Source organism: Balaenoptera ricei, chromosome 5 (assembly GCF_028023285.1).
Source record: "Balaenoptera ricei isolate mBalRic1 chromosome 5, mBalRic1.hap2, whole genome shotgun sequence".
NCBI lineage: Eukaryota > Metazoa > Chordata > Mammalia > Artiodactyla > Balaenopteridae > Balaenoptera > Balaenoptera ricei.
The window spans coordinates 34,193,382-34,205,649 of NC_082643.1; the positions used below are offsets into that span (position 1 = coordinate 34,193,382).

The 12,268-nt window shown below is 34.2% G+C and overlaps 1 protein-coding gene across 3 annotated transcripts in view; it reads right to left on the bottom strand.

Moving 5' to 3' along the window:
* LRBA (LPS responsive beige-like anchor protein) overlaps nt 1-12,268 on the bottom strand; it is a 737,360-nt gene that overhangs the window by 559,218 nt on the left and 165,874 nt on the right. For all 3 annotated transcript variants that reach the window (XM_059922597.1, XM_059922598.1, XM_059922596.1), the window contains exons 23-28: nt 9,534-10,595; nt 8,402-8,577; nt 7,396-7,549; nt 6,808-6,988; nt 3,569-3,696; nt 2,984-3,091 (exon numbers count right to left, since the gene is read on the bottom strand). In XM_059922597.1, the coding sequence (XP_059778580.1) occupies nt 2,984-3,091; nt 3,569-3,696; nt 6,808-6,988; nt 7,396-7,549; nt 8,402-8,577; nt 9,534-10,595 (1,809 nt within the window). The remainder of the gene's footprint in view (nt 1-2,983; nt 3,092-3,568; nt 3,697-6,807; nt 6,989-7,395; nt 7,550-8,401; nt 8,578-9,533; nt 10,596-12,268) is intronic.

Consider the following 12,268-nt stretch of genomic DNA (forward strand, 5'->3'; position numbering starts at 1 on the left):
TTTATTAACCATCCCTTTTCTCCAGAAACTCCTCTGTTCCTCTGCCACACAGTCCTACCATCTATTATAATAACTGCTATTAATGGTATCAACATTAAAAATGCAGGCAAATAACTTGCTTGGTCTGCTTAATCTTTTATAAGTTATTTACACCTATCTAATCTTTATTTAGCCCATTAATATGTTCAGTGTTTACTAACTACAGTATGAAGTTTACAGTGTATGCCTGATCTGTGCCCAAATAAAAAATATCCCATAGATCCTTATGTTTAAGTCCTAACTCCTGAAACAAATTTACTTTCAATTGTAGCTGTCATTTATTGAATACTTACTGTGAGTCAGGCACTGTGCTATATTCATTAACCCGTTTAAATAAGATAAGGCCTAGAGAAGTTAAGTAATTTACCTAAGGGCATATAGTAAATGAAAAAGCAAATCTGAACTCAGATTAGACTGATTAAAAACCTTAGCTTTTAACCTCAAGGTAATAATTTATTTATAGCCCCAGTCTTAGGTCATTTCCTTTTTCTTCAAAGTTGCTTATGCTAGAGAGGCTCTGGGATGTAGTTTGGGAAACATAGTCTTTTCTCTTTTCTAAAATTCTTGTAAGGTGATTATATAACTTTTAAAATTACCAAAAAAATAAAGTTACTTGTTACTTTCAGAAATGAACACGGTAGACACAGGAGACACTCTATTTCTCTGTCCAAATATCGTGATATAATAACCAATCAGAAAGTGCCAAAGAGCCAAATCATACAGAGCCAGGGTGAGGAGTTGTGCTATGGGAGGCCATTAGAGAATTTTTTTTTTTAAACATCTTTATTGGAGTATAGTTGCTTTACAATGTTGTGTTAGTTTCTACTGTATGACAAAGTGAATCTACTGTTTAACATATACAGCTATATGTATACATATTTCCCCATATCCCCTCCCTCTTACGTCTCCCTCCTACCCTCCCTTTCCCACCCCTCTAAATGGTCACAAAGCACCGAGCTGATCTCCCTGTGCTATGCAGCTGCTTCCCACTAGCTATCTATTTTACATTTGGTAGTGTATATATATATCAATGCTACTCTCTCACTTCATCCCAGCTTACCCTTCCCCCTCCCCGTGTCCTCAAGTCCATGCTCTATGTCTGCATTTTTATTCCTGTCCTAACCCTAGGTTCATTAGAACCTTTTTTTTTTTTTCAGATTCCATATATATGTGTTAGCATACTGTGTTTGCTTTTCTCTTTCTGACTTACTTCACTCTGTATGACAGACTCTAGGTCCATCCACCTCACTACAAATAACTCAATTTCATTTCTTTTTATGGCTGAGTAATCTTCCATTGTATATTATGCGCAACATCTGCTTTATCCATTCATCTGTCGATGGACACTTAGGTTGCTTCCATGTCCTTCCTATTGTAAATAGAGCTGCAATGAACATTGTGGTACATGACTCTTTTTGAATTATGGTTTTCTCAGGGTATATGCCCAGTAGTGGGATTGCTGGGTTGTGTGGTAGTTCTATTTTTAGTTTTTTGAAGAACCTCCATACTGTTCTCTATAGTGGCTGTATCAATTTACATTCCCACCAACAGTGCAGGAGGTTATCCTTTTCTCTACACCCTCTCCAGCATTTATTGTTTGTAGATTTTTTGATGATGGCCATTCTGACCTCTGTGAGGTGCTACCTCATTGTAGTTTTGATTTGCATTTCCATTAGAGAATTTTTTAAGCCAAAGAGTTACATCATCTATTCTAGATTTTGAAACTTCATTCTAGGAAATACAAAGTTATGGGGCAATAGACTCAACAACTGTTCAAGGAAAGAGAATGGGGAGAGAAGGAAGCAGCAATATTTGGTTCCAAAGTGGACCACAGTCAGTGGGTTCTAAAAAAACAAAAGTGATGGTTTCTTCATTAAAGGAATAATAACAGCTACCAAAAAGCAAAAAATTGAGATCCAGAGAGGCATTATAGTACAATGGTTAAGATCAAAATTTCAAGAATCAGACTCCCTAGGTCCTTAATCCACTTCTAACTCTCACTACTTGTAGGATTTTAAGCAGACTATTTAAACTAATACTGTTATCTTTCTCATAGGATTATTCTGTGAATTAAATGAGATAATACATATAAATCATCCAGTTATATGCTTAATACAAAATAAATTATTAGTTATAGCTAATAATTATTACCTATAACTACTATTAACAAATTGTATACTTGTATAAAGCTTAGTGAAGAATCAAAAGAGGACTAAAACACTGGAGAAAGAGAAGGGAAAGTTAAAAATTGAAGTTATAAAGTTTATTTTTAAAAAACGTATATGTAATATAGAGCAGCCAGTACTAAACACGCAGTAAATGTTCAATAAATATTAATGATAATACTCCAAATCCTGGTGATTTTTATTTTCATGTTTATACTTTTTTTGTATGACTTCACAATTCCTACATGAAATTCTGCCATATTATATATCAAAATTAGCTAAAACAAAACTATTTTTAATCTTTAAAAAATTTAAAACACCACACACAACATTGCATCGTGTATTTTTATATCATATAAAACTTTCAGAGCACAGATTCTGGAGTTAGAATCCTATCATTTACTAGCTCCATTAGCTTGAACAAGTTACCCAAGCTCTCTGTGCTTCAAATTCCTCATTCATAAAATGGGAATTACAAAGTACACAACTCAAGAAGTTGTTGTAATGAATAAGAACATATGAAGCACTTACAATGCTTACTATGTAATAATGTGTTATTCTTTTTGGTAGCAATACTCTGATATATTAGCTCCATTTATATAAACAATATTTTTAATATTCTAAGATTCTAAAATCATTGCCAAGAGAACTGGTATCTAGGCCTTCTTATTTCTACCTGACTATTTTATGTCACAAAGAGTGTTCACTCTCAATACTCTGGGCCTCAGAGGAAATATGTATCAGTTAAGAGAATATGTAAAAGAAATACTGTAACTTACTATGTCTCTGAAGACAACTGCCCTAAGTCGATTAATATCCATGTCTTGTAGGAGCCTGTCAAAATCTCTTACTGGAGATATACCACCAGTTACAATATCCACCGGACTCTATTTATGACAAAAAAATATAAATATATACATTACACAGACATTTTAAAAAATAAACCCAGTATTCCATAGGCTATAATGTTGTTTTTCCCAGTTTATTTTCCTACTTCTTTCTGTCTTCTTTTTTTGGGTGTCAGGACGGGGGTGGGGGGTGTAGAAGGGAGTCATGAAGGAAAAAAGAAACTGCATGCTAACTCACCAAGTACGTGAAACACAAATTGACATACTTAAGGAAAAGGTATCATGGACACAAGGAAACTAAACATTTGGAAAAGCAGACAAGATTAAGTATAAGCAAATCTTTACTGTATACTTAAACACAAATATTTGAAGGTTATGTCCACAGACTAAAATAACTATTTTAGGACCTCTGTCAGATTTATTTAACTTTATGTTGAAATGAACAAATAAATTTAAGATCTTAATCGTAAAATAAGAGAATGCTTTTTTATTTAATTAATTATTCTGTATGCTTACCTTTGCTGCAGATTTCCCCATGGGAATCAGGCTGTGTGTTGTTTTCTGGACTTTTCCTGCTTTGCCTTTAGTTTTCAGCTGTGAATGCTGTTGACACTCTAAGCAATTCCTTACTGCCACTGCACACACTGTAATTTATTTTAAGGAAAAAATTGGGCAAGAAAAAATTATATTTAAGATTATGAGACTGACAAAACTCACCTATACGAGTTACATAAGATTTTATTTGAAACATTACCTTCAGCAAATTTCTAAAATGTCCCTGGGCTTTATCACCCACTGTTTGTTTTCTGACTTTGTTAGCTACTCTGTTAGGGCCCACTGTTAAAAGAGAATCAGTTCAGGAACCTTAATAAACACTGTACTGTTTCTTAGGTCTCACGTAAGCTACTTGAAATAATCTTCTATGGAGGAAAAGAGGGAAGAAAAGAATTTTTTTTAAAGGTGTAAGAAAGTAGAAAGTAAATCACATTGCCATCAACTAGTCCAGGGTAAAATAACCTTCTATTACCTTCATTAAAGTACAATAGTTAAACTAGAAACTTGCGTGTTTTTCTTAAAATTTTTATCATTACAGCATGATATTAATAGAGACTGAGAGAGGGTATAGCATTAAAAGGAATATTTATAGGATCTACCTTTTACTGGCTTTCATTAAAACTGTTTAAAAGGCGGGGGACAAAAAAGAGATTGTGATTAATACACAGTCTAAAATTACCTCTCTAAACATCTCACTTAGGCAGTTAACTCAAGTTATTTAGAAATTAATTTTGAATTTTAAGTTAACAAATTAGGTAATACACAATTGACTATGAATTGATTGATATCATGTAATCATCTCAATTCCCAACCAATTTGGTAGCACTGAAGGTATTTGTCTCAACAAGAGTGAGAGCAAATTAGGAACAAAATAGCAAACTTAAGTGATAACGACCTTAACTGCCACCAGACTATCATATGGCTAGCACACACAGAATTGAAAAGGGAAAATATCGAGAAAGGTGCTGAAAGGGAGCAACAACAGTTGGGAAAAAGGAAGGAACACAGTGAAGAAGGAAGGGAGAGAGAATACGGAACACAACTCTGTCAAATTTGGAGTCAGGCAGGAAAATAACTCTTCCACTACTTTTGTCACAGGTTGCATAAAATCAAGTTTGGGTCTGCATTACAAAGTTAAAAACCACATTCGAATGCCTAGTATCAATCAATCTCAGTAGCACAGTTTATTCTTACTGTTGCCATCCTACCTTCTCAACCCCAACTTCAGGAAAACAGGAGTGAGGAGACCAGGGATCAAAACATTTGGACTGGGACTTCACTGGTGGCGCAGTGGTTAAGAATCCGCCTGCCAATGCAGGGGACACGGGTTCAAGCCCTGGTCTGGGAAGATCTCACATGCCGCGGAGCAACTAAGCCCGTGCGCCACAACTACTGAGCCTGCACTCTAGAACCTGCGTGCCACAACAACTGAAGCCTAGAGCCTGCAACAAGAGAAGCCATCACCATGAGAAGCCCACGCACTGCATCGAAGAGTAGCCCCCACTCGCCACAACTAGGGAAAAGCCCACACGCAGCAACGAACACCCAACGCAGCCATAAATTAATTAATTAATTAATTATTTAAAAAAAACAAAAACATTTGGACTGTTTACCAAGCTTACCATATTCTATTAAGTGATCCTGAACAAGGAGAACATGTGGTGCTGGAGTACACTGAATTATTTCTTTATTTTCTTCTACAGTTATGAAAATGCGGGAGATACAGTATTCCCCTAGCTTCTGAATCTAATACTTCTTGAGTATAGTGAAGCACTGTTAGTGTAGTCTTGTACTTTCAATTCCAAAAGTGCACTCTTTTTAAGAAAGTGGAAAGGTTTTAAAAATGGCATATACAAAAGCAATGGGTTCTAAATATTTTAATTATATTACTGATATAAAGTTTAAGGGTGTATCCTATAACAGAAAGAGTAGGAACATTAGTTAAACTATATTCAAATTCCAGCTCTACTAATTTATAGCTTTTAAATTTTTGGCAAATTTCCTAATTTCTTTGATCTCAATTTTCCTCATGAATAAAAGGAAGAAAATACAAATGAATGAATGGCTGGAAGAAAATGATTGGTGACTCGTGAAAATCAGCAATGACATATGACAGTAGTCAATAAATGATAGCTTTTGTTTTGTTGTGCTTACCATTTCAATCTCTCTCAATTAAAATTTTTTTAAAACTCCCTAAAAATAGTATACCAAGTTCTTTAGAGCATCCTAAGTTTAAAAGTACTTTGAATAGCATTTTGAGTAAAAATAATTATTGTACCAAAAAAAATCTAAGTACATCTGTTTATGTAACAGATATTCTTGCTAAATATAGGGAAATACTTCATTAACTAATCAGATTTTCCACTGTTGGTATTATATTTTCATAGGTGCCTTATTTCTAATTTGTCTTCATATGGCCATGGTTCCTAAAGATTTTGCTTCCATTTTTTGGTCCCCGTTTCTCCACCTACTTCTCTCCATTTAATAAGCAAATCATTAACAAAGTCTCAGTATTTACGACTAGATACAGGACACCTTCTGCATAGAGAAAAAATTTTCTTCTTCACCTAAGGAAGTTCAGATATCACTAAAACTTCGTTTGATTTACTTTAACTTTCACCTAAGGAAGAACTGCTTCCAGGAGAAGAACAGAGATTTAATAATCTTACTAACTGCTTTAACAAATTATCACAGCTTATTTGGATAAAGGCTATACTTCAATGATGCTAGTTTAGAACCTTGCTACTCAAGTGTGTTTGTAAGAGAAGCAGCATCAACATTACCTGGGACTTGCTAGAAAGGCAATTTTAGGTCTCATCCCAGACCTATACAATCTAATCAGCATTTCAACAAGATCCTTTGGTGATCCATGTGCATGAATCATCTTAAAATTTGAGAAGCACTACTTTAAAGCCAAAAGAGATTGGGGGGGGGGGTGGGCAGAGAAGAAGTAATGCTGACCAGAATCAATGCAGAATTTTCAAAACACGTCCTCCTCCTCTATCTATTACCTTCACAAGTACTACTATAGCCAGTACATACACAGTCCTTCACTCTTTGGAGGTTGAAAAGTAGCATAAGACAAATTGCCTAGCACACTTTTTCCCACCAACAGGAAAAAGAAAATGTTCAACTTAATATGTCTGGATCACTGAAAATTTTTTAAGTAAGTTCCTAAGTAATGGGTTTTAACAGCTCACCCAGTCGGAGACACTGCCGCAGAATTCCTCCAGATGACATATTTTTTTCAGCTTCAATTTCAGTAAAGCCAAGAGAACTTGCAAATATAAGAACATCCACAAGGCTGATTAGTCTCTGCAAAAATGTCACAGAGGCTTCTATTGAAAGGCCTTGAGTAGGTTCAATATTCTCCAGCTCATGCTGTAAGGAATAAAGTTTGACATTTACATTTATATTCTGATAAAAATCCAGTTTTATGAGATACATTCCCCAGATTTCTAAATTTTACAAAAAGCCAGGCTTTCACAAATCTACTTCAACAGAGGGATTTCCTTATCATTTCATCTAAAAAAAAAGCATACATACAGGTGAAACACTGTCAGTCATATTCTTCACTAACTCATTCGTCCCTAATAATTAAACATTCTTTTTAGTCCCTTCATTCCTGGAACAGATTCTAAGGTTCTTTCAAGTAATTATAAAAGGATTCTGTTGCTTTTGAATTACAGAACCTATGATGTACAGTAACAACCACATTCAAGTTTTAATCAATAAGAATGCATAAGTCATGTTTTCACACCAACTTTATATAGTAGTTAAGTCCTTACTGTAGCCGATGTAGCAGCTGAAAGCAATGGCAGTATACCCCCGCAAGCCATGACCATATTGTCCATCACTTGAGAGATGAGATGAATTGTGTTGTGTACAAAGATGACATTATCACTGCTATTCACGAAGTCCATAACTGTCTTCGTTGAATGGCTGTCCAAAGATAAATGATGTTTACTGATAAAGCTAAAGAAAGAAAATCACAGTTTGCCTACTTGAGGCGAGGGAGGATAAGAAGGTGCTTTTGCTTCATCTTGAAAGCTGAGGAAAGATAATGATGCAGCAGGCATTTTGGAGGGTGTATACTTCCTTAGAAGATGTAGACCATTCCATGTCAGTAGTTACTATACATGCCCTTTTTCAGTGCTGAAATATAAACACTATTCATCTTACACTTAATATAAAAGTTGAACTAAATTATCCTTAACTAGGAACAAAATTAAGAAGTGGCAAAAACTAAGAGGTAAATGTTGCTAAATGTGCTATTAAAAATGAATTTTCTAATAATGTTTTCTTAGACAATGCCATGAAATGTTTTTAAACAGAACAAGAGTAGTATGCAAATAACAATAAACACATTAGGCACTTTTAAAATCATAAATCATACAATGGAGGATAATCTGAAATACACAGACTCTTCATACTAAAAATACATTGGAAAATTAGATGTTTTACATAAACCCCAATTTTCTTTTTTTTACTACTTCTAGAAGTAAACCCACTCGGTAGACCTACATTCAGGCAAATTATATGCTATATTATATGCTGTAAAGTATGCAGCAAATTTTTTAAAAGAAAAATTTTCAAGTTTTTATACTCTAAATATGGTACCTCATTTATATGAGAATAAACATTAATTCAATAAAACCCTACCACAGAAATAATTTATATCCTACTTTTTAAGCAAATGACTGAAATTAATTGCAAAATGTCAACTATATAAATTTCTTTGAAAACAAACCCTAAAGTTTATATACATATTCTATAATAAACATATGGACAAACCTTCTCCACATCTGTATGTCTGTTTCTATTGAAAATAATAGATCAGTGAGCAAACGCTGATGCACTTGAGACCATTTGAACTCTGGAATACGGAACATAGACCTGGAATCCCTCCTTTGTCCATTAACTGCATCTGGTGCTGTTCCTTGCCCTGGCTGCTCCTGTTGCCTTGATATCTAATAGAGAAAGTTAAAAAGCATAATAAAATAAGTTCAACTTCAAAGGTAAACATTAATAACTTAATAGCTTCTATGTAATTCATCTAACAAATACTCACATTTTAAGATACTAAGGGACTAAATCAGAGAAAAATTATCAATGAGTAATAACATTAATACATTTAAAGCAAAGATATAAAAAATGCGAAATCAGCACAATGCAGCAGTAACTGGTCAGGAACCATGTTAGTATTATCACCAGCTAATGCAACATTTTATAAAGGAATCAAGAAGCTTTTGGTTTTGAATACTGACATAAAAGAAAAGACATAGCTGGCTTATAAATTGGCTAGAATTAAGAAAAAACAAAAATAAAGACCAAACCAACAAAAAAAGGAGGAGGAGGAGGAGCAATAAGAGTTGAATAAAGTGGGAAATGACAACATGCAACCACAGTGGTGTCAGGAATCTCTCTGAGACACTGGTAAGGAAGAAAGCTGTGTCTCTGGATCGCACAAAGGCTCCTGTCTCTTACAAAAGTAAACAGACCTCATGGAACAATTTTAAACCACATACTTTGTACATAAAATTATACACTGGCAGGTGGTTTTGCAGGAAGGTAGTCCTAGATTCTGCTGAAAAACTAAGGTCCTAACTATGACTGGGTCATCAAATAAAGGGTAAAAGTATTTCCAATGTTTGCTTTCTAAGCTTAAAATACACTAACACTGAAACTTGAAAGTAGTAACTTTTGATAATACTGTGTTAAAAATAATAATAAAAGCTGCCATTTAGCAAACTCATACTGAAAGCCATACCCTGTGCTAAAGATAATAATCTTCACATTCACTGCATTTATGTAATTGCAAATAGATTATGAACCAATTCCAAAATAAAATAAAATCTAAGTCTATACACTTGTTCTATTTCAACTCAATGCAAATACACTTCAAGAAGATAATAAATATAATCACCTCAAGCACAGGCTGATGACGCTGAGATGCTTCCATGTTTGTAGTGGCCTTCAATTCCAATCTCTCAGTATCTGTAGCAACACTGGAAACATCCAACTTAGCAATCCTCTGCTCAGAAGTAGTAGGAGACTCGAAGATACTACTATGAGAATCACTATGTAGTTTGGTTTCTCCAGAGAGGTTAGTTTTCTCCCCTACCTCCAGCATCTGACCAACATCTGATTGAACAGTTGCTTGGGAAGCAGTAGTTCCTGGTGAGGTAGCTGAAGACCCTGATGCTGTCATAGTCAAGACTGCAGAATCTTTAGGATCTGGAGTTTCAGTGTCAGTTTGTTTCTTACTTACAGGTTCTTCCTCTTGAAATATTAACTTGTGGTCATTACTAAACATGTCCCTTCTTTCACTGGCTTCAGAAGCAGCTGGAGACAAACTGTTATCTTGGAGCTCTGTAGGTAGACTGGCTTCCTCAGTAGGAATACTTTCTACCTTCAGTTCTACATAATCATCATCTTCTTCTTCCTCTACTACAGACTTATCCAATAATTCTGGCACCTCTGAAGCATCCTCTTCTGAAGGAGAACTTATGGAAGCAGTTACTTCATTGACAGTCATTATATCTTTGCCAGTTGTTTTAAAAGAATCAGAGGAAACAGTCACAGCTTCTATTATGTCAGAAGATCCTTCTAAACTCTCTGCATTAATTGTTTCATTTATCAGTGTTTCTTCTAAAGGGACTTCATCCAGTAACTCCTGATTTTCTTGCACAGTTGTCCTTTCTTCATTAGATGTATTGTGAGTTTGCAGTTCAACATTGGATGCAGATTCTACTGAACTTGTCTTCCCAATGCTTGACTTTTCATCACTAGTTCTGGTGATATGAGAAGAAGGAGGAGAATCCTTTGTATCCGATTGCTGGGATCCTACTGAAACATTAACATCCCTGCTAATGCCAGAGACTGCTTGAATTGGACTTGAAGAACACTGCCCTATTTCTTCATCAACTTTTCCCTGGTGTTCCCTAAATATACTGGCAAGGTTTTCTTTATGTATTTCAAAAGTGACCTACATGAAAAACATACAAGCAGTCAAAACATGCAAAAAAAAAAAAAAGAAAGAAAGAACAGAGCATACAGAACATAAAAATATTTAATTTTTCAAATATATGGTTTATATAATGCAGTAACACAGTTTTCCTATAATATCTTTATTTATAAAATGATAAATAAAAGGTAAGTCAATCACAAAAATCTAAACAGTCAAAAAATTATAGCTAATCTTAATGCTAACAGGTAGCACGGCATCAAACAATAACAAGAATATAGTTATTTAGCCTATTCTTAAAGATACATAATATAGGAAAAGAGTACATTATTCTACTGACCTCTATAACTTGTACCAGGATCTAAGTATGTACCATTGGGAAGTGCTTTGGGCACTACGTAATACATTGTTTCAAATGCAACGAAAACCCATTTCCCCATGATTTATCCTCAGCAGAGATCAAAAATATCAATTATGTTCACTTAATATATGATGCAAATCACACACTTAGATATTATATATATTATAGCAGCTCCCTACGTATTTATTAAGCTACTAAAACTTTCTCCTACTAAGCCAAAGAATACAAATTCTTTTAGCAATGAAATAAAAAGATCCAACCCTTCCCCAAAGGTCAACCATAATTTTCAAAGTTGAACTGATCACAAATGGTCTGAAAGTTCCAGTTCATCCATCCACACAACTATTCATTCCACTTGTATGCTGTATGTAAGAGATCACTATGTATTCAGCACTGTGAACATCCCCATATCATGCTTATTAGACTTTTACCCAAATAAATGGAAAACTTTTATGGTTAAAGTATAAAAGACAGTGCTGTGATTTTCAGTGTCAAAAGGTTTATGAATTTCTTATCTCATCAAGCATTATTATATTATAGCCACCATTATGTGACTGCTGCTAGTGAATTTCAATGGGAACACCTCTCAAAAAAATAAAAGTATAATACATGAAGAAGGCATAAGCATAATTACAGTTTATCAATGCTAGAATTGTTTATGTAACCTATATTATAACATACATAGTATACATAGTAAATTGAACCTTTTAGTCAACAAACCTTTATTGAGCCCTAGTATAGGAGGATGGTAGTAGATGATAACAAAAGAAGAAAAGATGATTTTTCATGCCCAAAGATTCACAGGCCTTTCTGAATCACAGATATGTATCCACATGGGTACAAGGCACACAAAATTATAAATAATGCACAATGCACAGTTCCTTCCATAGCTATTAACTAGCCTTTACTCATTACATATACAGTACATTCTTGCCATAATGTGGTATAGCTAAAAATAAAAATGTTTAGGAAATAAACATTTTCCTAATTTTAAATATGTGGGGAACTTTTTTGAATATTTCAAAATGAAATGCATGTATTCAACACTAAAGAGTAAAATGGCACAATAACATTAACAAAATAATTTCTTTTACACCCAGAAGGCTGATATCTTCTTTGAACTATGTTCTTTAATTGACCAATTCCTCATTTATTCATTCAAGAAAACTTTACTAAACATCTACAGTATGCCAGACACTGTGTGATGAAAAACAAAATGTTCCTACCTTCATGGTGCTTATATTCTAATGGAGTAGATGAAAAATAAACATGCAAATATATAAGATAATGTCAAGTAACAGTAAGAGATTTGAAGAAAAAAAGGAGATAGACA